General features: G+C 44.9%; 2 protein-coding genes across 5 annotated transcripts in view; one reads left to right on the top strand and one right to left on the bottom strand.

Moving 5' to 3' along the window:
* Nucleotides 1-11,404, top strand: part of Acss2 (acyl-CoA synthetase short chain family member 2) — a 44,509-nt gene extending 33,105 nt beyond the window's left edge. For all 3 annotated transcript variants that reach the window (XM_021181137.3, XM_021181131.3, XM_029470289.2), the window contains 11 exons: nucleotides 4,393-4,530; nucleotides 4,865-5,035; nucleotides 5,308-5,441; nucleotides 5,633-5,765; nucleotides 5,846-5,902; nucleotides 6,080-6,160; nucleotides 7,146-7,254; nucleotides 9,252-9,320; nucleotides 9,662-9,838; nucleotides 10,378-10,452; nucleotides 10,585-11,404. In XM_021181137.3, the coding sequence (XP_021036796.3) occupies nucleotides 4,393-4,530; nucleotides 4,865-5,035; nucleotides 5,308-5,441; nucleotides 5,633-5,765; nucleotides 5,846-5,902; nucleotides 6,080-6,160; nucleotides 7,146-7,254; nucleotides 9,252-9,320; nucleotides 9,662-9,838; nucleotides 10,378-10,452; nucleotides 10,585-10,712 (1,272 nt within the window). In that variant the 3' untranslated portion in view covers nucleotides 10,713-11,404. The remainder of the gene's footprint in view (nucleotides 1-4,392; nucleotides 4,531-4,864; nucleotides 5,036-5,307; nucleotides 5,442-5,632; nucleotides 5,766-5,845; nucleotides 5,903-6,079; nucleotides 6,161-7,145; nucleotides 7,255-9,251; nucleotides 9,321-9,661; nucleotides 9,839-10,377; nucleotides 10,453-10,584) is intronic.
* A 391-nt stretch (nucleotides 11,405-11,795) lies between these two features.
* Nucleotides 11,796-26,693, bottom strand: part of Gss (glutathione synthetase) — a 30,814-nt gene continuing 15,916 nt past the window's right edge. For both annotated transcript variants that reach the window (XM_021156053.3, XM_021156054.3), the window contains 8 exons: nucleotides 26,441-26,557; nucleotides 21,548-21,628; nucleotides 21,377-21,454; nucleotides 19,982-20,048; nucleotides 16,237-16,431; nucleotides 15,327-15,408; nucleotides 13,339-13,528; nucleotides 11,796-12,335 (listed from right to left, as the gene is read on the bottom strand). In XM_021156053.3, the coding sequence (XP_021011712.1) occupies nucleotides 12,212-12,335; nucleotides 13,339-13,528; nucleotides 15,327-15,408; nucleotides 16,237-16,431; nucleotides 19,982-20,048; nucleotides 21,377-21,454; nucleotides 21,548-21,628; nucleotides 26,441-26,557 (934 nt within the window). In that variant the 3' untranslated portion in view covers nucleotides 11,796-12,211. The remainder of the gene's footprint in view (nucleotides 12,336-13,338; nucleotides 13,529-15,326; nucleotides 15,409-16,236; nucleotides 16,432-19,981; nucleotides 20,049-21,376; nucleotides 21,455-21,547; nucleotides 21,629-26,440; nucleotides 26,558-26,693) is intronic.

The raw sequence follows: 26,693 nt of genomic DNA, 5'->3' as shown, positions 1-26,693 counted from the left end.
AAAGGAAGTTTTGTATGGGACGCAGAAAAGGGATTCCTAAATACATTTATATGCAACTTGGAGTTTATAAACCATGCATCACTCTGACATAATTAAGTACTAAATTCAACAAAAGTCACACTGTAGGTGGTGCTCAAAGCAGGTTAGTATAGAGCAGTGGCTTGGAGTTCAGAGGCCAAATTTTAGTTGTATGGTTTCAAACAAATCCTGTCTCTTCTTGGACTTCACTTTATAAAAAGTCATGATAATGGTTAAGCAAAATATAGTTCCCAGCCCTAAAACAAAATATAAAGATCACTGTTCTGTGAGCATCACAGGTTACTTTGAGTCTTCCATGTCTGACTTCTTGTACTGGGTACATGTAAGCTCTTACTCTGATGGCACACAGACCTAGTTTCTAGGAAACTGTTTTTCTCACAAAATTTAGTCAAAGCCCAGCAATGGGAATACATGCCTTTTTATTCCATCACTGGGCGGGCAGAGTCATAAGGATCTCTGTGAGTTCAAGACAGTCTGGGGCTGGAGAGATGGCTCAGCGGTTAAGAGTGCTAACTGCTGCTCTTCCAATGGTCGTGAGTTCAAATCTCAGCAACCATAGGATGGCTCACAACCATCTGTAATGAGATCTGATACCCTCTTCTAGGGTGTCTGAAGACAGCTAGAGCGAGCGAGCAGGGTTAGAGAGAGAAAAAAAAGGCTCCGAAAACAGATACAGTGTACTTACATATAATAAATAAATCTTTGAAAAAAGTTAGAAATAAAAAAAGTCTGTTCTACATAGCAAGTTCAGGCCAGACAGGAAGGAAAGAAACAAAAACTAAACGAAACTTTTTTTGAAGAGGTAACAAATGGTTTAGAATAGAGGCCCCAGAACCAGACTAGGCTCAGATGTTGTCTCTGCCACCCAGTACAAGAAGTCAGACATGGAAGACATGTCTACATGTTTCCATGCTACAATGGAAACTCGGGCAACTTGGGCTCTCTTGCTTGAGTTTCTCTCTATATAAGGGAAAGACAGTAACTGCATATCTCATAGGATTTTCTCTCTATATACATGTTGTTTGTAGTAACTACTCAATATATGTTAGGTGTTGTCACTGTCTTAAAACATCACACTGGCAATTTCTAGAAGGAAGACTAGGCTAAATAAATCCAAAACAATACAACAATCACATTTCCTTGTAACTCAGCCTGAAGCAGCAAAGGTGTGGGTTTTTATTTTGGGGGGAATAAAAGTAAAGTCAGTCACAAAAACAAAAAATAAACCCAAAACAAGCAAGCAAACAAAAACAACAAAGAAAATTCAATTACTCTCACAAAGTTCAAGTTTGTGTGAAAGCTGCAATCAAAGCTTAGAAGCCTTGGTAGGGCCTCCAGGCCCCTGCCTTGTTCACAGTCTTCAAAGGAAGCCCGTGCGGTACAGCTTACAGCTGTCCTCAACCATACCACCTACAAACTCCACACTCCTCTCATAGACCTGGTAATCTCTAAGACTGTTCTGGCCCCAGGACAAGGACCAACTCCTCAGTTTTTATTTTAGAAAACCCAGCCCCTTTCCTTTCTCAAGGCCACGGATCTCTTAGGTACACATTCACAAGCAATGTTTGTTTCACTAACAGCTCATTCTGCTTCCTGGTTCTCACTATCAGCTCCACAGTTGGAGCACCACACCTACTCCACCACTCCCTCACCCCCCCCCACACCCACACCCACAAAGGAAACAGTGTTTAAGACTAAAAATTCTCTCATTGCCAAACCACAGTATAACTGTGTCTTACCCTATGACAATTCAGTGTACTATAAACCAGCACTATTTATAAAGAATATTGACATAGTTCCACTTAAAAGCATTAAAGCCCTCAGCTCAAACAATCATTTGGCAGGAAAAAAGTATCCACATGGCAGTGTACACGTAAATGTATATATATATCATCCATTTAAAGACAAGGTACTTCATGATTTCTTGTGCTGAGACAACTTTCCTGTCATATCCCCACACATATCCCCAGTCCCTCTAAAACAGGATCTCACTCTGTTAGTTGCAGTTGACCTGGAACTCCCTATGTTGACCAGGCTGGCCTCAAATTCAGCATGCCTCTGCCTCCTAAGTACTGGGATTAATAGCATAAGCTGCCCTACCCAGCTTCACTTTTAGATAATTTTTTTTTAGATTTATTTATTTATATGTAAGTATACTGTAGCTGTCTTCAGACACTCCAGAAGAGGGAGTCAGATCTCGTTACAGATGGTTGTGAGCCACCATGTGGTTGCTGGGATTTGAACTCCGGACCTTCGGAAGAGCAGTCTGGTGCTCTTACCCACTGAGCCATCTCATCAGCCCCTAGATAATTTTTATAATGCTCATATTCCAGAAATTTCAAATTCTCTTGAGTAAAGGTCAGGTGATACAGAAAAACAGGAGTGATTAGAGAGCCATGTTCTAATTTATCAAGGTATATGTCTGACACTTTGGGGATTATTTTTTGTGGGGGGTTATTTTTTAAAAACAAATATTCACATAACAATATGGGTATATGACTATGTATTAGAGAAAGGAATTTATATAACATTGCTATATCTACCAGTCAACCAAGGCCATTGAACATTACAAGAATCTAGTGGAAGCAGATGTAATTGAATATCCTTGTAATCCTACCACTATGGATGCTGAGACTGGAGAATTGTAATTGGAAGCAAGCAAAAGACCTTGTCTTAAAGTAAATTAAAAATAATTTACTGACTGTGGAAGGGCTTTAAGGTAGATAAAATCCCGGGCTGAAGAGATAGCTCAGAGGTTAAGAGCACTGACTGCTCTTTCGAAGATCCTAAGTTCAAATCCCAGCAACCACATGGTGGCTCACAACCATCTGTAACAAAATCTTACCCCTCTTCTGTTGTGTCTGAAGACAGCTACAGTGTACTTACACATAATAAATAAATAAATAAATCTTGAAAAAAAATGAAGGAAGGAAGAAAGGAAGAGAGAAAGAAAGAAAGAGAAAATCCAAAATATGTCTTACCATCTAACCGTTTCCCCAGTGGTCATTGAACATACCTCTAGCCTTTCTGACTTTAGGCAGTTTCTCTTTCTCTACTTGCAGCAATCATATGCCTCGACATTTCCAAGATTCTGTCAGACCTTTATGGCAAAAGGAACTCTCCTTGTTTAAAACCCCTCAAGGGGCTAGAGAAGTGGGTTAGTAATCAGAGCACTTGCAGTTCTTGAGGGGAACAGGGCTCCAAGCACTTACATCCAGGCACCTGCATTTCCATGGCACTCCAACATATACTCAACATCCATACACATATGCATAAGTAAGAAAACAGAAAAATGAGTGACTTCCTGTGGTCATATGGGTACAAGATTGAACTCTGACATAAGTTTTGAGACATCAAGGGAATCCAACTTCACCCAACAGAGTTTAGACTAAAAACACAAACCTAGTTTTCAAAGAGGTAACATAGTCAGGAAAAGAAAACAGTTTCAAAGGAGAGGTGAGAGATTCTTCAGGATAGCAGATCCTGAAGTCATTATCAAAGGCAATCAAGCATAGTAGGCCATCCCTTTCCTGAGAGGATTTTACCTTTTGCTTCTCTACTAACTTGAAACAAGACTTCCTGCTGAGTGGAACCTGTCTTAAGTGGGATCTGCTATGGGAAACTCCATTGGTTCTACCTTGATAAAGACACAAGAGAGAAACTCCTGGGTGGGAGGCTTCTAAAAACAGGAAAATTTTCCTGAACCCAAATCTGTTCTCTTGCTATTAACAGAATTAAGCTCTCCTCACCTGTAGGCAGTGACTAATTTTGTTTTTCTGAATTGTGTGGTTGTTTACATTCCTGCTGATGTGCCACCAGTCCTATAGTGTGTGTATGTGTGTATTCAGGCTGTGTATGCCTAGTTATTTATCCAACAAAAATGTCTTTTGAGTGTCGAATACATTACTAGGTGCTAAGGCTGTGGGGTAAATACAGCTATGCCACCACCTTCCGAGAGGTCCCTGACTAGTTGGGGAAAATAATAATCAAGAAGAAAATACCTGGAAATATGTGTTGTAGGGAATAAACCAGGTGTAATGAATAATAAGAGCAGGAGGGGTGGGAGTGTCAGCTACTGTTCAGGGGAGTCTTCTAAGAAGGTAGCATTTGAGCTGAGAGCTGCAAGACATGAAGGAGCCAGAAAGTGGCATTCTTCAGAGTAAGCCAGGTAAGCAGGAGTCTGGGGCAGAGGAAGAGCGAGAAGAGCAGAGTGATCTGTTCTCTCTGCTCCATTGTACCCATGAAGGCCCCCTCCCTTTCCTTTACCCCTACATGTAGGGCCTTAACCTCCAGGTACCAGGTAGGCTGTCCCTGCCTCACAGTTCTTCCCTACCCATTCCTGTCTTCCCCCAGATCTGCTGGAACGAAGGGGTTGACTTATGGTGGCATGAACTCATGCAGCAGGCAGGAGACGAGTGTGAGCCTGAGTGGTGTGATGCTGAGGACCCACTCTTCATCTTGTACACCAGTGGCTCCACAGGCAAACCTAAGGCAAGTGTGTGTGTGTGTGCATGTGTGTATGTAAGAGTGAGAAGCAAGTCTCCAAGGAAGCTTGGAATGACCAACAGAAACAGTAGAACTAGTACTGGGAATTCGAGTGATAAGGGGTGACTCAGATACACAATCTAAGAATGTAAGTGGTCAGTATACTTATGTGACATCAGGGTATGATAAAGGAGATTGAAGCGAGACAGATGCTGTGAAAGGGCATTGGAAGAATTAAAATCTTTAAGAAGGATCTTTTTCCAGCTCTGTGCAGGCTCTATTTGTTGGTCAGTAGAGGAGAACACACAACCCCAGCCCTGAGGCCCCATTCTCCCCACAGGGTGTGGTGCACACAATTGGAGGCTACATGCTCTATGTGGCTACAACTTTCAAGTATGTGTTTGATTTCCACCCGGAGGATGTGTTCTGGTGCACAGCAGACATCGGCTGGATCACTGGTCATTCCTATGTCACCTATGGGCCACTGGCTAATGGTGCCACTAGTGTTTTGGTGAGATGGGAGCTGGGCATAGACAAAATTCTCCTGGGTGACCATTTCCGAAAGCTTCTTAGTCTAAAGGGGAAACTTATACAGGGACCCACTTCCTGGAGAAAGAGGAATTTTGAGGGGTTGTGTATCCTACTACGACGTTTCTTGACTTGTGTGGTCAGAGGGTAAAGATACAATTGGTCATAAAGGGTGAATCCTGAACCTGAGGGAGTGGTAGGGAATGGAAAGACTATTGGGAAGGGCCCAAAATAACCAGATCTCATTCGGGTCAGTTTGAGGGGATCCCCACATACCCAGATGAAGGGCGCTTGTGGAGTATTGTGGACAAATACAAGGTGACCAAGTTCTACACGGCACCAACAGCCATCCGGATGCTCATGAAGTTTGGAGATGATCCTGTCACCAAGTAAGACCCTTCCCCATCTGTTGTCCCATAGGTGTCCTTCAGAGCTGAGCACTGTCCTTTGTGATGTTTTCTTCTATTGTCCCAACTTCCTGACCTGGGATAGGGGAGGGGGCAAAGGAATTCTGACTGCATGTGCATTTTGGCTCCTAGTGGTACTCAGAATTTTCCTCTCTTCCACTCTCCTGCTCAAGGCATAGCCGGGCATCCCTGCAGGTGCTGGGCACAGTAGGTGAACCCATCAACCCTGAAGCCTGGCTATGGTACCACCGGGTAGTAGGTTCCCAGCGCTGCCCCATTGTAGACACCTTCTGGCAAACAGAAACAGTGAGTAAGGGATTCAGGAGGCTAGGGATTAGGGACAGTGTAGGAAAAGAGATTCAATTCCTGATCTCTGACTTCCACAGGGTGGCCATATGCTGACCCCTCTCCCTGGTGCCACACCCATGAAACCTGGTTCTGCTGTGAGTAAAGTACTTCTTCTGGTCCTAGGTTTGGCAGGGATAGGATGTGGGGGTGTTAGCCTATTAGAGTAGGAAGAGCTAGGAGGAATTTGGGGCTCGGGGGGGGGGCTCTCTGTGAAGCTGAGACAGAGTTGCCTCATTTTTCCTTCTTGGATTGCGCCTCTCATTTGCTTTCAGTCTTTCCCATTCTTCGGTGTAGCGCCTGCAATCCTGAATGAGTCCGGGGAAGAGCTGGAAGGGGAAGCTGAAGGTTATCTGGTGAGAATCTGGAATCTTTGGGAGAAGAAAGCATCTGCTAAGGATACTTTGTTTTAGAGTTTATAACCTTATCTTCCCTGGTAGTTGCTAATACAGTTGAGAATTTGTCCTCTGCTGAAAGACACCCAAGATTCGTGATGATAATTTTTTGGAGTCAGGAGAACTTAGTCTTAATCCTTCCCTTGACGTCGTTTTTAGAAAAAGGAGTCTTTGTACCTTAAAGACTAATCATGTAGGCTCTGGAGTCAGCCTGCCTATATTCAGACCCTGATTCTTCTGTGACCTCAGATAAGCTGTTACCTATTGTCTTTGAATGTAATTTTCTCATTTGCAAATTGGGTTATAATAAGTATAAATTATAGTACCTTTATCTCCTACATTTTATTAAATTAGATAATCCATACAAAAGGGTTAGTCTGGAACTGCACAGTTAGTGTTCTTAAATGTTAGCTGCTGCTGTTTTTGTGGCTAGTACCTGTCAGATCTCAATCTCATTTCCCTTTTCCAAAATCACATTAGTAACAAAGACAGGAATCTAAGCTTTCTAACTCAATCTAGAATTCTGCTGGCACAGAATTCTTTTGATTAGAAATTATTTATTCACTAATATAGCTTCCATTTTATATGATTTGTTTGCACCTAATTGAACCTGCTTTCCTAATTATCCAAAAGAAATTCTAAATTTTCTAAATATTTATTACTCACAGAACACTGTGCTAGACAATTTTTCACATACTAGTAATTTAATCCTTAGGATTTGTTATTTACAGATGAAGGTCCTGAAGTTCAGAGAAACAAAGTAACTTACCTGAGGCCATATAGAATTGGCATTCTAAGCCAGGCTCATCTATCCCCAAAGCCTATACTTTGCATTACTTCTCAGGGGCGGCATTTAGGATATCTTCTGCATGTTTAGCAATGCTATGGTTGTCTTCCTGTGAGACAGCCTAGAAGATGCGATCAATGTACTTTCTATATTCCCCAGGTGTTCAAGCAGCCCTGGCCAGGGATCATGCGCACAGTCTATGGGAACCACACACGATTTGAGACCACCTACTTTAAGAAGTTCCCTGGCTACTATGTGACCGGAGATGGTGAGCCTTGGCTGTCCTGCCACACCCCTTTCTCCAAGACATGTACCTTCCATTTTCAAAAGAGGTGGCTAGGGATGAATAACAGAAAGAAATGTGCCCTAATATCTGAATCTAGTATCCAGGAGAACTACAGTGAAGGGCTATGAGAGCAGGAATGAGGGCTGAAGAGATGGCTCAGTGGTTAGGAGCACTTACTGCTCTTCCAGAGGACCCTAGTTTGATTCCCAGCACCCATACCAGGTAGCTCACAACCACCTGTAACTCCAGCTCCAGGGAATCTAGTGCCCTCTTCTGTCCTTGGTGGACACCCCACCATATGTGGATATACTCAAACATAAATACACACATATAGTAAAAATAATTTTTAAAAAAGCAGAAATGAGTATGATAGGAACAGTCTGAGGATGTCACCATCTGAGATTAGATACCGAAGGAAACAGGCTCTTATTTTCTACTCTGGTGTTGATAGAGCTAGGCCATGTAGAAATGGGTATCACTATGTCATGTTGAGCCTCATATCTAGAGAGCCTATTTGTTCATTTTCTGTCTAACAGTTCATCCATCCTGCAGTATTTATTGAGTGGCTACAATGACCAGGCACTGATCTAATGAGTATCTGGTATATTACTGTGAACAACACTGTCAAATTCCTATCTATCTATCTATCTATCTATCTATCTATCTATCTATCTATCTTATGGGGCTCACATTTTAGTACAGAGGGGATAGACAGTAAACCAGGTTTATTGGTTAAAAGTTAGTCATAGGTAGAGAGACATGTTGTGAAGAAAACAGTGAGGTAGTGCCTTCAAGGATGGCCAGAGAAGGCCTGGGGACCTAAAGGGGATCAAACACAGAGAAATCTATAGTAAGAATATTATAAAGAGTAGCTACAACTGTGAAATATATAAGAAGTGGACTAAAGGTTGTGAAGCTGGAGTGAAGTAAGCCTAGGGAAGAATACTTCATTAGGCTGGGAAGATAGCTAAGAGGTTTACAGACTCGTGTAGACATGGAAAACAGTCTAGATGTTATTCAGAGTAGTGGAGGCTGGGGTGTGGCTCAGTTGGTGGAATGCTTGCCTACGTATGTATAAAATTCTGCAATCTGTTCCCAGCACCACATTAAACTGGGAACAATGCAATCTTAGAACTTGGGATGTAGAAGCAGAAGAATTAGGAATTTCAGGGCCAACTTTGATACATAGTGAATTTGTGGCCAGCCTGGGGAACATAAGACCCTGTCTGAAAAGGGGAGGGTGTGGGGAATAGCTCAATAGTAGCATGTTTGCCTAGCATACCTGAAGTCTTAGTCCTCAGTATTACACACACACACACACACACGGTGAGGGTGGCTAATTAGTATCTGGAAAGTAATTTTAAATTTTCTAAAAATATATACTTGAGATTGGGTATATTATTTATTGCCATGGAACAAATTATGCCCAAGTTGACAGCTTCAAACAACACATAGTTTCTTGAGGATAGGGATCTGGGAATGTCTTGGCTGGGTGGTTTTTAGTCAGGGTATCTTGTGTAAGAATCAAGCTGTTAGCTGCTGTGTTAGTCATTGAGAGGTCTGACTGAGCCTAGAAGGTCTGGCTACATGCTGGCTCACAGGGCTTTAGGCAGGAATCCTCAGGCAATTGTAAGCTGCTTGACATGAGTGCTGGGAACTGAACCTTGGTCCTCTGGAAGAATATAAGTTTAAGTAGGATCTCTCCATAGGGTTACTCACATGGCACCTGGCTACACCCAGAAAAAATGATCTGGGAGGGCAGACTAAAGACTAAGATGGAAGCTAAAATGTCTTCAATAAACTAGAGGATGGAGATTGGTGGGGCCATCTTGAAGGCTGGATGCTAAGGCAAACAAAAATGGAAGAAGGAAAACTTGTTTAAAGATCCCAGTAAGCTACTATAGTGGGTACGGCAGTTTTACATTATAAATCATGTATCCTGCTCCAGGGTATTCACTGTGTTGAACACTTCTTCCCAGGCTGCCGACGGGATCAGGATGGCTATTACTGGATCACTGGCAGGATTGATGACATGCTCAATGTGTCTGGTGAGGGTCCTATATCCCTTCCCACTTCATTAACCCTTTCCCCTAGCAACTCCTAGACAAAAACTTTGAAAAGAGCCAGGACAATCCTATTGTGAGGCTGTGTGTAGAGTATGTCATTTAGTCCTGGTCCCAGGTTTTAGAGAAAAAAGTATAATTCATGCTAGTGTACACCAAGAGGGAGGGTCTAGGGTGGTTAAGACATGCTCAAAGGCATACCGTGTAAGAGTGAATGAGAGCCTTCCCCATTTCCAGATCACATCAGCCCTGTGGGTACAGATGGGAGCAAGAGCTAAGGCGAGGGAGGAAAAATCCCTCTCATGCATGTGCTTTCTCTTGACAAGGACATCTCCTGAGTACAGCAGAGGTGGAATCAGCACTTGTGGAACACGAGGCTGTCGCAGAGGCAGCTGTGGTGGGCCACCCTCATCCTGTGAAGGGCGAATGCCTCTACTGCTTTGTTACCTTGTGTGATGGCCATACCTTCAGCCCCACACTCACAGAGGAACTCAAGAAGCAGAGTAAGCAGCTTCCTGGGGCAGGAACCGAAGGGTCTGCAAGTTACTGGGGAGAGGCTGCAGCATATCACAGGCAGACCCCAGGGGTCTGCTTTACTACCCAAGTCTCCACTAGCTTCCCACTGGGGGATCAACCACCAACAGTCTTAGAAAACTTTCTCTGTGTGACCACTCAGATCAGTGCTTTAAATGCATTATCCCATCTAATCCCTATAATTCCCCCATGAAATAGATCCTGTTGCTACTCTAGTTGTAAAGAGAAGAAACTTCAGGTGCAGAAAAGTTAAACTGCTTGCTCAAGGCTGTACTGCCAGGGCTGGGATTTAGACTCTAGCAGGCTGATTCTAGAGACAAAGTTCCATGAACATGATTAAAATAAAACAAAGGAGTAGAGACACTGTTCAGAGAGAATGGGGAACAGGAAACCTCAGAATGACCCTAGGCAGAACTCTGAAGAAGAAACGGCTGGGGAAATAAAGTCATGGCTTTAGGAAGTCTGGCAAAAGGCACTAAAGACATACTTGATAATTTGTTCATTACAGTTAGAGAAAAGATTGGCCCCATTGCCACACCAGACTACATCCAGAATGCACCTGGCTTGCCTAAAACACGCTCAGGTAAGGTCAGAGTTCCCCAGGAATTGGGATGGGCTACAGCCCAGTGGTGGCAGGTATGTGTATGCAAGTCCTTAGAAGGACTGGGATCAGTCAGCACTGTTACCAAGTAATAAGAGGTGTGTGGGTTACCAGGGAAAATCATGAGGCGAGTTCTCCGGAAGATTGCTCAGAATGACCATGACCTGGGGGATACATCTACAGTGGCTGACCCATCTGTCATCAATCATCTCTTCAGTCACCGCTGCCTGACCACCCAGTGAACAAGACTCTTGTCCAGGATTTCCCTGTGCTTGGCTCTCCAAATTTCTGCCCATCCATCCTGCCCCTCACACAGTAGTACTAGTTGACAGTACTAGTTGGTTGAAACTAGGGAGACAGTTACCTAGACTACCAGGTAGAAGGGACAGGGGTCAGGTCAACCTCACACTGATATGCTCCTCGACTAGAGAGGTCTCCAAGCCCAGAACAGAGACTTGAACACCATGTCCTTAACCAAAGTCAGCTCTTCAGAGTGTATGTGAGGGCCTGACTGGAAGCAGGGCAGCAGCTGTAATTCTTCCAAATTAGAATTTAAAGCTTTTGGTGCTTTCTCTCCAAAAGCACCAGGTCTTATCTTGGGCCTGCACTAGGCTTTAGAAATGACAGTTTGTGAGTCTATGAATAATTATTTTTTAAAAAAACTTTGTTGTCTCTGCTCTGAGTCTGAATTCCTTGCAGATGGTGGCATTGTCTACCAGTTGGTACAGTCTCCATAGGGCTTTCATATCATCTGCTACAGTGAAAGAATAAGATATACTGATCCTAGAACCCAGGGAGTTAACATTCCTAGTCCTGCACTATGAATAGAACCCTGCCCATGAGAGGCACTTGTAGGTGAGACTCTCTTTTCTTGTACTTTTTGTGCTCAAGACCCACTGTTATAGGAATAAAGTTTATGAGCTCAAGAACATAACTGCTTTTTTTAGGTATCTGTGTGTTCATTGTCTGTTCTGATGTGTGTGGCAGATGGGAAGGGAACTGCTATGCCCCAAACTGTCCCAGACCCCTTAATTTTGGCAGAATTAGGCAAAGCTTCTCTCTAAAGAGCTCTGAGGAGACCCTAAGCAGGAGTGAGAAGCCAGTCACATCTCTGATGTCACATCAGGGTTGTTTCTTCCTTGGTTAGTCTTGACCGTACAGTCCTCTGGGAGTGACTAAGGATTAGAGAACTCATCTATGGGACCTGAAACCAGTGAGACACCCCTGCCTTCCCCCTCACCCCACAGTGAGACCCAGTCACCTTTCTGGCATATCCACCTTACATGACCTGCCCTACTCCCCTTGGTACATGAAACAATGAGTCATTGAATCAGCATTGTTATTTTATTTAGGGCAGAGCTGGGGAAGTCTATGCCCTTCTACCCTCTTCCTCCTGTCACTTGGTTCTAGCCCAGGTCAAGGCACTAGAACCTGCTGGAAAGGCTGGTGAGAGGACAATGAAGACTTGCAGGGTTTATGAGCCTTTGCCTCAAAGCAGCTTTCATTCCCACACTCCAAAGATCTGGGGACCTCCAGAAGTCTTCCAATGGAATCATAGCTTTTCTGGTCCTCGGCTGGAAGGCTGCTGAGAGAAGATACCCTGGGTTTTCCCTTCCCTGAAGCTTTGGAGGTCTATGGAAGAGACAAGCTCCCCTAAGATAGGGACAGGAGCAACCCCTCAGAGGAGGAGTACCAAGTACAGAGGATACAAGGCCTCCTGAGTGAAGTCCAGATGGCGCCTTCACACAGGGTAGGGGTTGTCCAGGACTGCCACTCCTGCCGCCACACCTCCGTCTGCGTGCTCCACGGCTTTGGTTCGAAGCAGGTGCCCCACGTGCTTGTTCATCACCAGTGTTGTTCCCTGTCTGTAGAAATGAGGATGGGAGACTAACGTTGGAAACCTAGGCCCTCACTGGTCCCAGCTGACTAGCAGACTGGAAGGGGCTACATTTAAGAAATGCTAGGATTTTAGAGTCAGATTTGGAGTGGCTTCCCAACTTGGAAATTATTAGCTTTGAAGCTCCTTAACCTTCCTAAAAATGTCCTTAATTTAAAACTGAGAAATTCCTCTTATATTACAGGGTGGTCACATGGATTAAATAAGTTGTGAAAAGCACTTCCTTTAACTCTTTCAAGGTGCCTGTGGTGGTAATGGGAGCAGGGGTAGGAACAGTAGCAGGCAAGACGCTGCGAGTAGCTCGAGCTCCCGGGGGAGGCTGAAGTAGAGGGCACGGCATGGCGGTTGTCTTGACACCTTGCCCTGACCGTCAAGTATTTTTCAGACAGTTGCATGAGAACCTTGTCTTTTACCAATTCCAAACTTTTCTTTCTATTTTTCTTCTTTATTTGAAATAGGGTCTCCTTGGCTGTCCAGGAACTTGCTGGCCTTTACCTCAGAGATCTATCTGCCTGTCTCTGCTTCCTAAGTTCTAGGACAAAAGGCATACACTACCCATGCTTCCTTGCTTCTTAATATTCAAATCTAAATCCAGAAGCTACTCAACATTTCAAAGCCATTAACTACTCTCATCTCTCTCATCTGTCTCTGGAATCCCTATTGGTTTTAGAGCTGGACTCAGACGTTCACACTTGACCTGGATTCCCAACCATCCTTTCTCAGTCATCTTGGTACTACATGGAATTTCCTCTACAGTTATAACGCATGTCTCTTCCAGGATTCGCTGTTAGTGCTGTGGGCTGGGTAAGTCTTGGATCCTTGGCCTTATTTAACAGGCAAGGAAACAGGTAATAAAGCTAGAGCTGAAACTGAACCTGGGGCTCATGGCTCTACCCACGGTTCAGTCTGTGCTTTCTTGAGTGGCACTCTTGTAGGGATGTAGTGGAAGTAGCTGTTCCTGACTGGCTTACCTGACATAGACTCCAAAAATACCCAGCTCCGAGATACACTGGACCACTTGGGCAGGGCTGCCAGGCCGTAGCAAGCAATTCCTAAAAGGCTCAGGTTCAATCTTCTCCATGAGGATGTAGGAGGCTCTCTCCTCACTGTCCTTCAGCTGCTCCAGAGCTTGTACCATTTCCTCCCCGTATAAGTTGTTACCTGCAATCAAACTGGCCAGTCACACAGAGCATATCTGGCTCCTGAGAAGGAAAGAACACCTTGACAAGAGAGCCTTTTATAACACCCCTGTCACCACACTGTTATACTTGGATTGCCCCATCTATGGATGTTTCTCCCTAGCCACCATTACTGGTTCCTTCTCTTCTTAAAACGTTGGGGTTCCCTGGGCCTCAGCAGATGTCTCAGTCTGTAAAGGGCTTGTTGTGCAAACACAAAGTCCTGAGTTCTGATCCTCATCACTCATATAAAGCTAGGGTGTGGGATAGATGTGTCTATAACACTCTCTCTTAGTGCTGGGGAAGTGGAAGGTGCAGACAGGTGGATCGCCAGAGCTTACTGGCTAGCCACTAATCTAGTCAGTTGGTGAATTCCAGGATCAGTGACAGACTGTGTTTTTAAAAATGATGGAAGGCAGTAGAGGGAGACAGTCGATGTGACTATGTGCATACACACATACACACACACACACACACACACAGAGACAGAGAGAGAGGCATACACACATACACACACACAGAGAATAGAGAGGTTGAGGTTCTTTAAGAGTTCTCTACCTTTGCTCTGTCCTCTACTTTCTGTCCCTAAGGCTTCATTTATTCTGCACACTTTAACTCCCAAATCTTTTAACTCATGTTCTTTGTTCTAGATATCATAAGATGTACCACATGTCCCTAATGCAAACTTAGCATATCCACATGGATATCTAGTTCTGCTAGAACTTCTCTTGAACTTGCTACTCCTAATAGGATGAAAAGCATCATAGTTAAGTTCACTCTCCCTATGTCACCCTAGTTAGCTTACCTATGTTACCAACTCAGAAGTGTTGCCACTTATGCTCTATATTGTCCTAACCCTAGTCTGGGCCTCTACATGGGTCTTCTTGACAATGATATCAGCCTCCTTCCATGGTCTCTGTCACAAATACTCCCTGTCCTGCCAGGAAACTTACAAAGGCTGAAGCTCATCGCTACTAAACTGACTTGGATCCTGAATAGTTCATGTGTCCCTGCCCTGTTGGAATTTTAATGGCTTACTACATCACTTGTGATAAAACACAGTTTATAACATATATTTGTGGGGGGAGGGGAATGTACATAAATGCACACACACATTCATGCATATGCAAGTGGAGGCAGAGGCCAATACTGAAGTATCTTCTTCAATGGCCCTCTACCTTACTTTTGAACAGGGTCTCTCACTGAACCTGGAGCCTATCTGCCTTTTTCTGCCCTCTACTCCACAGTCCCCGAGATACAGATGCTTGCTGTCATACTTGGCTTTTATGTGGGGGTAAAGATCCAGTGCTTGCATAGTAAATCTCCTGACTGACTGACCATCTCCCCAATCCCAGATTTCCTGGAACATTTTCAGTGTTCTTTATTATCAGGTCCCTGATAGTCATTCCCATCCCATATTCCTGCCATCTCCAATTCTAGCCTCACCAGCTTCTTATTAACCTCTCAAGAGTCCAGTCCATGTTTTTATGGCCCAATGCTTTTACTTGAGTGGTCTTTCTTCAGTTTAGAATGCTCTTCCCCATTTTCTACCTAGAGGGATCCTACTAGTCCCAAGACCCAAGTGGAAAGTCAAGTCTATTAGGTAGACATGGTCCCGGCCCCCAAGGGGGGACAGTAAACAGGAATACAACCAAGTATTCTCTTAGACTTCCCAGTATGTACCTATTTCATTTCCCTATAATTTACCCACGAGTACCTCAAAACTAGCACTGACAACAACCTCTAGCCTTTGAGCAGCTCCACAAAGGAGATCCACCTACCTCCACCCTCTCTCTGGGGCTTCAGCACAAAGTGGCTAGGAGCAGCAAGGGCCTCAGCAATGGCCTGGTCCCCTTCTTCACCCTGATAGGAGGCAGAAAGTAGGCACTAGAATTCAGGCTATAGGTCCTGCTGGTCATACAGAGTGACTTCGGGGGGGGGGGGGGAGGACAGAAGGGAAAACACCATAAATTCCTTTAGGCTAGACACTTCAATCCAGATGCGACCCTTGACTCCCTTGCAGCACTAAATGCCAAATAGGCTTTCAGTACTGCAGCAAAGGCCTGGAAAGTGGCTACATATATGCCTTAATTCTCTCTACTCTCCACAGTCATTTCCTTTGGTTTTCATCCTTATCATCACCATTGCTGAGGGAGTTGCAATGGATTTTTAGCCCCCCAAGTTTTAACTCCTGCTGTGGTGGTTTGAATATGCTTGGCCCAGGGAATGTCACAACTAGGAGGTGTGGCCTTGTTGGAGTAGGCGTGGCCCTGTTGGACAAAGTGTGTCACTGTGGGGCTGGGCTTTGAGACCCTCCTCTTAGATGCCCAAGAGCCAGTCTTCTTTCTCCTGGCTGCCTTGGATCAAGATGTAGAACTTTCAGCTCGTTCTCCAACATCGTGCCTGCTTGGAAGCTGCCATGCTCTCACCTTGATGATAATGGACAGAACCTCTGAACCTGTAAGCCAGCCCCAATTAAATGTTGTCCTTTATAAGAGGACATGCCTTGGCCATGGTGTCTGTTCACAGCAATGGAAACCCTAAGTAAGACACCTGCTCTCAAGGCTTAGGGGTCCTCCAGAGCAGCAAGGATGTGAGCCATATGCCAGCCACAGTGCCAGCTGTGCTACACCCTCACCCCAACACATTTGGCCCCGGTCTCTATCGTGTGGTAGGGAAAATGCTACATACCATGTCCAGTGAATAGAGGCCAGCAAAGGTGGCTCGGAGGCGGGCCACAGCCTCGGGCTGGCCTGGGAGCAGCGCTTCCAGCAGACCCACCCTGCTCAGTTCCTGCTGCACCTTCTTAGTCCCAGCCAGCTGTGTGGCAATGTCTGGACACTTGGCAGCACGAGATCTCTCTATCAGCAGGCGTGCTTCCCAGTTCTGCAGATGCAATAAGACCATAGAGCCTTTATGAGTAGGTGCCAGACACTGTGCCTTTTAATCTTCAAACTGATTATCATTACAACATCCTTGTGAGGCAGATATGACCTCTCAGTCTACAAGATGCTAGCCTTTCAGGAGTTTGTGGTCTAGCCAACTAATGCTAGTTCATAATGACATGGCAAATTACTACAAGGAAATGTTTTTTGGGAGGAGGAACAGGGTCTCACTATGTAGCTCTGTTGGCCTGAGACTTCCATCTACAGCTGTCTCCTGAGTGCTGGGACCACCACATCTAGCAGAAAAGACATTTTGTAAGGAAAATGGTGAGCTCCCCTTGCCTCTCCTCTTCCCTCCCCTCCTCCTCCTCCCCCACTTCTCTTTCCCTCCCTCCCTCTCTCCTCCAACCACCCTCTCTTTTGAGACCAAGTCTCACTTGGTAGCCAGGCTGCCTGTAACTCCCAAGATAGCCTAGGCTGTCCTCCTGCCTCAGCCTTCAGAATACTAGAAGATTTATCATTTCTTAACAGGATCTGGTTATGGAAGCCAGGCTGTCCTGCTGCCTCGGCCTCCTGCAGGCTGGGATTGTAAACTTGTGCCACCACTCCTGGCTGGATGAGGTCTGAAGGGTGTGGGATGCTTGATTATAAGCTGAGCTTTATACACTGTGCTCCAGAGAAAACCCAACAGGTAAAAATCTAGTCAGCCATATACTCTTTAGCCTTTTATCAAGTAAAGTCCACTCCTTCCTGTAAGACCCTGTAACAAGGCTCCCCAGTTTTTCATCACCTCATGCCACAGCTTCCAGCAACTCCTCCTAACTCCTGACTCCCACATTCTAGCCATACAAGACTATAATTACTACATTTCATTCCTTCTCACTGGTCTTTTATTTACTGATTTCCCTGCCTTTTAACTTTTCCCATGGATAGCTACAGCCTTCTCATCCTCAAGTCTTGGTCCGGTCGTCTTTCCCCTGACAGTGTGGGTTTCTCCATAACTCTCTATCTTTTCTTCCTGGTCTTTCAGTCAAAGCCAATTACCTCTCAACTAGGCATATTTCCCCCAGGCTGAGTATTCCATATTTGTAATGCTAACCCTCAGATGGCTGAGGCCATAGGGTCTAGAGTACAAAGCAAGTCAGAGTTACAATAATGAGTTCCAGCATGCTGGGGCTATAGAATAAGAGTCTGTCTCAAATGTAACAAAACCAAAACTCAAAAAATTATAAATAATTTTTCTATTTTTTCTTTATGATGTTCATCTCCCTGACCAGGCTGTGTATTCACCATAAGAACCACATAAGATTTTGCCTTGTTTTTGGTTATCTCCCCACAGAAATGCAGTTTCTGGCCTGACCCTTTCGTAGGTACTCAGTATCAGTTATTGTTGCTCAGTGAAGTGAAATTTGATTACTATCCTGACAATAGGCAGTCTGACAGGTGGAACTCACTGGAGAATGGGCCCTGTGTCAGACAGGATCATAGGAACAAAGGTCTGCAGGTGGCTAATCACAGGTTGAATAGTCTTATTGTTGTAGGAGCTTAGAATACAAGAGACAGGGAAATGTCAGAGGTCCCCAATCTCAGGCACTGGGGAGAAAGTTGTCCTTGTCATGATCAGGGACACCTGTCCACAGCTGGATCAAGGTTCAGGCCTAATCCACAAGCCCTGCCTCCACCCAGTGCTGTCCACTGGAATAGCTTAACCTGATCGTCAACAAAATCATCTCAGTCAGCTAACTGCTGACTGGGCAGTCAGAGGCCCAGAACACAAGACTAGAAAGATGTCTTGTAGAAGCAGAAAAATCAAAACTCAGACACAAGAAGAGTCATCTAGCAAGTCACAAAGCCTGTAGATTATGTCCATGTTCCAGTGCAGGCAAGCTGCTCTCTATACCACTTCCTTCCCTTCATTAGCTCATCCTCCCCTCTATGAGTATATTTTAAACTGTTCCTCTGCCTCCCTGTCCGGAAACTTGGATCCATTTTCCCAACAGACAATTTCCCTCTTCCCTAGTTAGCAGGTTTCCAGCACTAACCACGTCTCTGGACAAAAGGGCTTTCCCTAGAGCTGTCCTTCAGTAGGGCTGTCCCTATAGAGCTCAACCATAAAGAACCCTAAGTGGACTATAAATCTCATAGAGGCCCCTTCATTTTCAAGCATAGCTCCTGTCTTCAGATGCTGAGACCCAGGAGGGGCTGGGAAAGCTGTCCAAGTTGTGACTCTCACCTCACCACCCAGGGTATTTCCTCACTTCTTTTGTTAAGTATTTTTTTTTTAAAAGACTTATTGTTATTGTACATGTGTGAGTGTTATTCTGCATGCATGTATGTGTACTATGTGTGTGCCTGACACCTGTGGAGGCCAGAGGAGGGCACTGGATCCCCTAGAACTAGAGTTACAGATGGTTGTAAACTGCCATGTGGGTTGGGACCAAAACTGGGTCCCCTATATAAGAGTAGTAAGTATTCTTAACTGCTGAGCCTCTCTCCAGCCCTTCCTTCCTTCCTTCTTTCCTTCTTTCTTTTTTAATTCCATGAAAGCCGGGATTTTTTTTTGCCTTTCCTCCATGGTATAGGTGTTAACCTCAGGGAAGAAGAATGGCATATGCAGAGTACACTGCCCCGGGAGTCAGAAATCCGTGGAGATTCTTGTGAGATTTTAGACAAGCCTCTGCATGGCTCCAAACTTTAGTTTCCTCAGCTAGGTAATAGGGATAATTATAAGTCTCACATGATAGCTGTAAGAGTTAAATAAAATGTGTGGAAAGTAATTTTTGAAACTACACAGTAGTTAGCAGGATGAGGTAATATTGGTTGCCATGAATATAAATGAGAACATGATCAAACAAACAAAACCTTTCTAGTTCAGATGGGAGAGGTACAGAGGTACAGAAAATGAAAATGGTCAGAGAGGCTAGGCACGATGACTCACACCTATACTGTAGCACTTGGAAGGCTGAGGTAGGAGATTGCCACTTATTTGAGGCTACACGGAGTTTCAAGTCAGCCTGGAAGGAAGACCTTGTTTCTCCTTACCCCCCCCCCAAATAAGACAAACAAGCACACAGAAAAGAACAAACAAAATAAGTGGGTGGGTGGCCTGGCACTAGCCTGCATCAGCTAGAGAGAGCTGTCTGTCTGTCCCTATCTCTTCCCAGATCTTTGGTCAGAATGGTTAAACAGAGTACTCAGCATTACACTATGGAAGTTAGCGATGCTATGTATACACACACACACACACACACACACACACACACACACACACACACACACTGGGACTCTTCCTCCTAGAAAGATATTTGTTAAACACTTTCCAATATATCTTCAGAAAAGGTACAAATGGCTAAATCACTACAGATAGATTCCTGAGGATTCAGATCCTAAAGATCTTCTAAAATGAAAGCGGGGAGGGAGCCCGCATGAAGAAGAAAGGCATTTTGAGCAGCAGTCCCATGAGAAAGCATGGTTGTGACGCCTGAACTGGGTTTCTGTGCAGCTCTAGTAGCTCCCTGGAGACACAAAATGGTCCGATAGAAAATACCAACCTGTGAATTATACTGACTGGGCATGTAGCCATCTCGGAAGTACACCACAGCAACTTCCTGGTCATCCCTGTAACACAGGAAGGAGAAAAGGTTCTGAATAGAACTATTACTGACGTGTTCAGTCTATTTTGGGATACATCCAAGGCACACGTGGCAGTCCATACAGTGAGCCTGGACAGGGGCTTCCCTAGAATTAGTGACAACAGGAGCCCACTACTTCTATTAAAAACGGGTGTGCAGAACACAGTGCTTTAGAATATTCTGCATCTAAAGATATTTTATGAAGGCAGCAAGGAAACAAGATTAGCATAGGTAAAGCTAAAAACACATGTATCCAAAATTTTGAGTGAAAGAATCATATTGCCATGATTAGCAAGACAGAATTGCACTTTGTATTTCTACTGCTTAAAGTAGCAGAAGCCAGACTAAGACTTCGTAAACGGTTGGTGGTGGGATGTGCAAAAACTTGACTCTAAGATAACTTCTTGCCTTGCCCTTGGCCTATTATCTAGTTTATCTAAAAAGTAAACTAGCTACTTGGTTTTGTTTTGACAGCAGCCTGTTTGGAAATATCTGAAGTGAGATTGGGAAAGTCCGAGGAGGCTCTCTTTTGCTACTTTGTTTTTTGAGACAGTCTCATAAATCCTAGGCTGACTCTGAACTCACTTTGTATCTAAGAATGACCCAGAACCCCTGATCTTCCTGCCATTACTTCCTAAGCCCTGAATGTGTTCCATCACACCTGGCTACATTCTTTTGTTTTTGGGCAGGGTCTCTTTATATAGCTTTCTATGTACCTGGAACTTTCTGGAACCTAGAATCAGGCTGGCCTAGAGCTCTGAGATCTGCCTGCCTTTGTTGCTGGAGTGTTGAGATTAATGGCATGTACCACCATGTAGAGCCCTGGCTAGGCCTAAATATGTAAGCTACAGTTCAACCCAATATGTGGTATTAAAGTTACAGTGTGATGGTCCATGGTAAAAAACAATAGGGCCTGCCTTAGAAGACAAATCCAGGCTGTAGTGCAGAGAGTGGCAACCAGATGGGCGAGGATGAGCCTGTCTCCCTGCCTGCCCAGCCCAACTGCTCAGGCCTGTTTTGATTAGACACAAAGATGAGCAAGAAAACTTTTAGAACCTCAGGGTTCTGTATGAAAAACTAAGGTTATCTTTAAGGATGATGCTCCTATCCAAACGATCAACAGCTCTGCTATATATCCCCCCTTTACAAGTGGAGCTAGGTGTTCCTAAAATTTCCTGGGAGGATGAGATATTTCAAATATTAGGAGAAAAGAAAACAAGCTATTGTATTCCCAGAAGAAAAGTTCTTTAGTGATAGGAGGTGTCAAGAGAGTCTCTTAATCCAGCTGTCTAGTAGCTCCTTGGGGATGCTTACATAAACAGCCTTCGGTTTTGGTCCAGAGAACCCCTTTCAGAGACATCTTCAAATCTTCCACGGATGACATGGATCTTCCTGGGGAAGAAGGGTGAGAATGAGAGGTAGTAGATGTGAGTTCTGAATGGGCCCCTCTCCTGGGGCCACACCAGGGTCTCCTCCTTCCCTTACCTGTCTAGCAGCTCGTTCTCTATGGCACGCTGGTCAAATATGTTCCTTTCCTTCTCTTGAGCAATCAGTAGCACCACAGCACTGCAGAAAGAGCACAAGTGAGCCAGGGTCGCCGCAGACCTCGTCCTTCCTGCCGCTCCTTCAGAGAGAGGTGAGAACACAGCTTCTCAAGTAGTCCTGCTGACGCAGGCTGTGAGCCCAGCACTTGGGGCTTGGGGCAAGGACAGGAAGAGCATGAATCTGAGGCCAGTCCTACCGAAAGGAGGGACTGAGGAGATGGTTCTGTCAATAAAGTGCTTGCCATGCAAATATAAGGACCTGAGCTGGAGCTCCAGAATCCACTTAAAAAAAAAAAAAAAAAAAAGGCCAGCTGTGGCCTCATGTCTGTCATCCCATCACTGGGGAGGCAGAGGCAGGAGGGTCCCTGGGGCTTGCTGGCAAGGCAGTCTAACCAAGTTAGTGAGCTCCAAGTTCAGTAAGAAACTGCTCAAAAAACAAATGGAAAGAGGTTGAAAAAGACACTCAATATTGAAGTGGCCTCCATATACCTGTACACATAAGACAGACAGACTGACAGACAGACAGACAGAATATACCTTCCCTGTAAGAACAGATGCCAAGTCAAGTTAGGATTGCCTGAGGCAACCATACATTTCTTGAAAATAGGAAATGTAGTGGAGGGAAGGAGGTATCTCTGTCTGTTCTCTAGTGGTAGATGGGAAACTAATGATGTCAAATTTCTGTACAACTTAATATTTAGATTTAAAACCATCTAACCATACCCACTTTCTTGTCCCCTAGAAGATAACTTGGGCCATGTGTGATGGTACACTCTTTGATCCCAGAATTCACATGGTGAAGACTGAAGAATTGGGCATTTAAGGCTGGCCTGGGTGACTGAGACCCTATCTTAAAACAAACAACAGAAAGTATAACACCACGATTCAAAAATCTGTCTGGAGAATAAGCATAGAGGAATGTTTTGTAAATGAACCGCCATGCTGGTCAGGTGCTAATAACTCCATGACGAAGGTGTAAAGAACACCGTCTGAGCGTGGTGCTCTTAGGTGACAAACAAAGCGGCCAGATGGAACTCCACAGAGGCGACTACAAACAAGTGCCTCTTGGGACCTCGGCAGCTCTGCAATGTCCACAGGGCCACATTTGGTCTCGTAGTAGCAATGAGATAACTAAGGCGTGCTAGGCCAGTTTCTCTCTGTTTATCCAATAGTTTCTTAAAGAGGCTGGAGCTTGAACACTCAAGAGAAAGCTTAGACCAGTTAAGATATGTTCAGTGTTTCAAACATAAGCCCTTCCCTCCCTCCCCAACTAGAAATTATAAGGCCAGTGTTTTACAGTGCCAGATTCCCGCTATAGCTGCTGTTGTGTGCTGGCGGATTCTTGCTAAGACATCTGGAAGTCCAGACATTGGCTTAGTATGCTAATTATTTCTCACCTCCTATATCGGCCTCTTATCTTTCTCTCTCTCTTTTTCTTTTTTTCATCCTTAGCTTCCTACTTGGCTGAATACTCTTCCAGCCTGCCTCAAGTCAAGAGGACAGATATAACATTGAAACTGAAAACTGACTTTAAACTAGGTAAGACAAAGTGGAAATGGTTTCTTATACGCCATCTTGCCTTGAGAGACCCAAGAGCCGAAGGCCTTGCTCTTCGCTTTGTACCCTGAACCACTCCGCTCACGGGTAGGTGTTGAAGGGGCAGGGTGGCACCTGGCCCAGGTTGGCTCACTTCCAAGAAGAAGCAAAGGAGGAAGCCTGCAGGCTGGAGGTTAAAATGGAATTGCAGACTCTGGCTCATTAAATCAGCCTTTCCACTTGCCAAACAGTGGGAGCCAGATTCAGAAAACACCTTCTACCCCCTACTGCCTTCAGTTCTGAGAAGTCTGGACCGGGCAGGACTCAGAATGCTGTCAGTTGAGGAAGGTGAACTGGAAATAGCATGCTGGCTGGGAGAGAGGACCCAACAATCTCAGTCCTGACTCTGCCAGTGTCTTGTGGTGTGTCCTTGAGCAGGACAGTCACCTTCTTTCCCAGAGCCTTAATTGACTTGTCTATGAAACAGAAATATTAATCAGATCTTATGTCCCAACCTTTTAGATCAATAACCACCCTTATTCTGCTCATTCTAACTACAGACCTGTTTTCCTGTTGTTGTCTTAAAGGTTTTTATTTCTGTGTACATGACTTTGAGGTTGTGTGCCATGTGTATGTAGGTACCCTCAGAAGCCAGAAGAGGGCATCCAATTCCCTAGATTTAGAGGTAGAGTTGTAAGTGACCCACTGTGGGTACTGGGGGTCAAATTCAGGTCCTCTAAGGTCAAGAAGTACCTTCCTCTCTGAGCATCTTTCTGGCTCCAGACCCTATGTTTGAAAGCATTTGTCTAAACTGAAGCCGTAATTTTACAGACAGTAAATTGAACTAGGGTCCTTTGCATGAACAACAAATGCTCTTAACTGCTACACCAATCCTCCAACCTTGCTGAAACCATAGTTCTATCATCAGGACTGGTGATGTATAACTCTCTACTTTGAGGCTAGAGCAGAAGGATTATCTGAGTTCAAGGCCACTGTCGGCTGTATAACAAGACCCTGTTTCAACACAACAAACAAGACTGGAGACGTAGCGGAGAGACAGAGAACTGGTATACACGAGGCCCTAGATTTGACCCTCAGCATGACAAAAAGGTTTTAAAAAGTAAACAAAGTTATATATATATATTTTTTTGTTTTTCAAGACAGAGTTTCTCTATGTAGCCCTGGATGTCCTGGAACTCACTCTGTAGACCAGGCTGGCCTGGAACTCAGAAATCCACCTGCCTCTGCCTCCCAAGTGCTGGGATCAAAGGTGTGCGCCACACCATGCCCGGCTACAAAGTTATAGTTTAATTCTCAGATTTCTTTTCTTAAAAATTTCTGGGGCTGGTGAGATGGCTCAGTGGGTAAGAGCACCCGACTGCTCTTCTGAAGGTCCAGAGTTCAAATCCCAGCAACCACATGGTGGCTCACAACCATCCGCAACGAGATCTGGCGCCCTCTTCTGGAATGTCTGAAGACAGCTACAGTGTACTTACATATAATAAATAAATAAATCTTTAAAAAAAAAAATTCTGGGTGGGCTTATTTGTAGTTTTTTGTTTGGTTTGGTTTGGGTTTTTTTGGAGACAGAGTCTTGCTATGTATTCCTGGTATTACACTCACTACATACCTCAAACTGGCTTGAACTTAAGGCCATCCTCCTGTCTCAGCTTCCTGAGTACTAGAGTTACAGGTGTGTTTTTTATTTTTGAGACAGGATCTTGGTATGTAGCCTGGGCTGTTGTGGAACTAGCTATGTTGACCAGACTGGCCTTGCATGCATAGACACCCACCTGCTTCTGCCTCACGAGTACTGAGATTAAAGTTATGTATCACCATGCCCGGCTCAAGAAAAACAATCTCAGAGAAAAGAGAAGACCCACTAAGGTCATGTGCTTGCTCAGCAGAAGAGCCTTATCACTCTCACAGTGGGTAAAGCCAGCCCCTGCTCAGAGGCCACAGAGCCCGTCGCCACCAGTGCCTGACTCTGGGCACAAAGGTGTTCCCCCACACATTACTCTTGGCCTGGCACTGCCTGGCAGGAGACTCCCTCTGCAGGGTTTTCATCTGCAGTTTCTCAGGTAACCCATCCCCTGCCTTCACTTTCTTAAAATGGAACCTGGTGGAGAATTCTACTTGACATAGTGTTTGTCCTGCTTGTAAAATAATCAGAATATGAGGCTTCTTGGAACTTCGCAGGGCTTAGCAAGCCCAGAAAGGCACACTTGGAGGCAATAGTGTCCTTTTATATAAACAGTGAGTTCTACGACCGGCTCGCCATCACTGTACCTCTCTGAACCCCGGTCCCTTTATCTGTAAAGCAGGGGGAGGAGCAGCGCTGCCTGGGTGCAAATGTCCTGAGAGCCTGCATGGAGAGCACTCGGTGCTCACGAGAACACAACTCAGTTCCACGCGGACACTGAGCAGCTGCTAGCAAAGGCCTCTCAACCATCTGGAAGTCACTTACCGAGCATCTTCACACATCTGGAACGTGGTTGAGAAATAGGAAGAAAGCAAAGAAAACACTTCTAAGCAGTTACAATGGACACCATAAAATTCCCAGATCAAACCTGACCTCGCGCTCTTCACACACGGTCACAATAACCAGGATCCCTGATTTCCTTCCCCCTGAGCCACAGCAAAGCAGAAGACAAAGGGACCGAAGCAGAGGACTCCTACTCCAAGGGCACTGACAGAAGCGAGATGCAAAAGCAGACGTTTAAGAAGCCAACTGGGGGGCTGGAGAGATGGCTCAGCAGTTAAAAGCGCCAACTGCTCCTCTGAAGATCGTGAGTTCAAATCCCAGCAACCATATGGTGGCTCACAACCATCTGTAATGGAATTTGATGCCCTCTTCTAGTGTGTGTCTGGAGACAGCTGCAGTGTATTCATATAAATAAAAAATAAATAAATCTTAAAAAAAAAAAAAAAAGAAGAAGCCAACTGGGAACATTACAGAGATAAGGATGGGAACTCAACCCCAGCCGCACAGGCCTTCTAACGCTTTCTAACCCTAGGTGTGGCACCAGTGAGCTTCAGCAAGATGCAATCACCATCAGTCCGTCATCATGATGACATCCGTGCAACATGGAAACAGTAACTTATAATAGTCAGCATCTCTTATTTTAGAAGGAAACCCCAAAACTCCACTAAAGTATTTTTGGCATTTAAAGGTATATGTTTCTATTCCTAGAAATAGCCCTTCGTCCCCCAGCGATGTCTAGCAAAGGAGAGGCTGCCACACCCAGGAGTGCTGACGCGATGGCAGGGTACTACTGCCACCTTTCCACATTCTTACTTAGCTGAGCCATAGAGCTCCCAGGCTTTGGCGATCCCCAGGGCCAGTCCCCTGCTGGGGTTATTGGACAGGATCTTGGAAGCTTCTTTGGTCTTTTTCAGGACATTGAGAACGTGTCTGTTGGAAAAGAGATGGCTGCTTAGTAAGTGGATGGACCAGAATACCCTTCTGCCCGTGACCTCACAGATACATACAGGAACATTACTCTGAAACTCAGCCAAGCACTTAAAAGCACATTACTACCATTCCCAGA

Source organism: Mus caroli, unplaced genomic scaffold (genome assembly GCF_978045245.1).
Source record: "Mus caroli unplaced genomic scaffold, Mus_caroli_1 scaffold_2, whole genome shotgun sequence".
Taxonomy (NCBI): Eukaryota; Metazoa; Chordata; class Mammalia; order Rodentia; family Muridae; genus Mus; species Mus caroli.
This window is presented reverse-complemented; position numbering and strand designations above follow the sequence as displayed.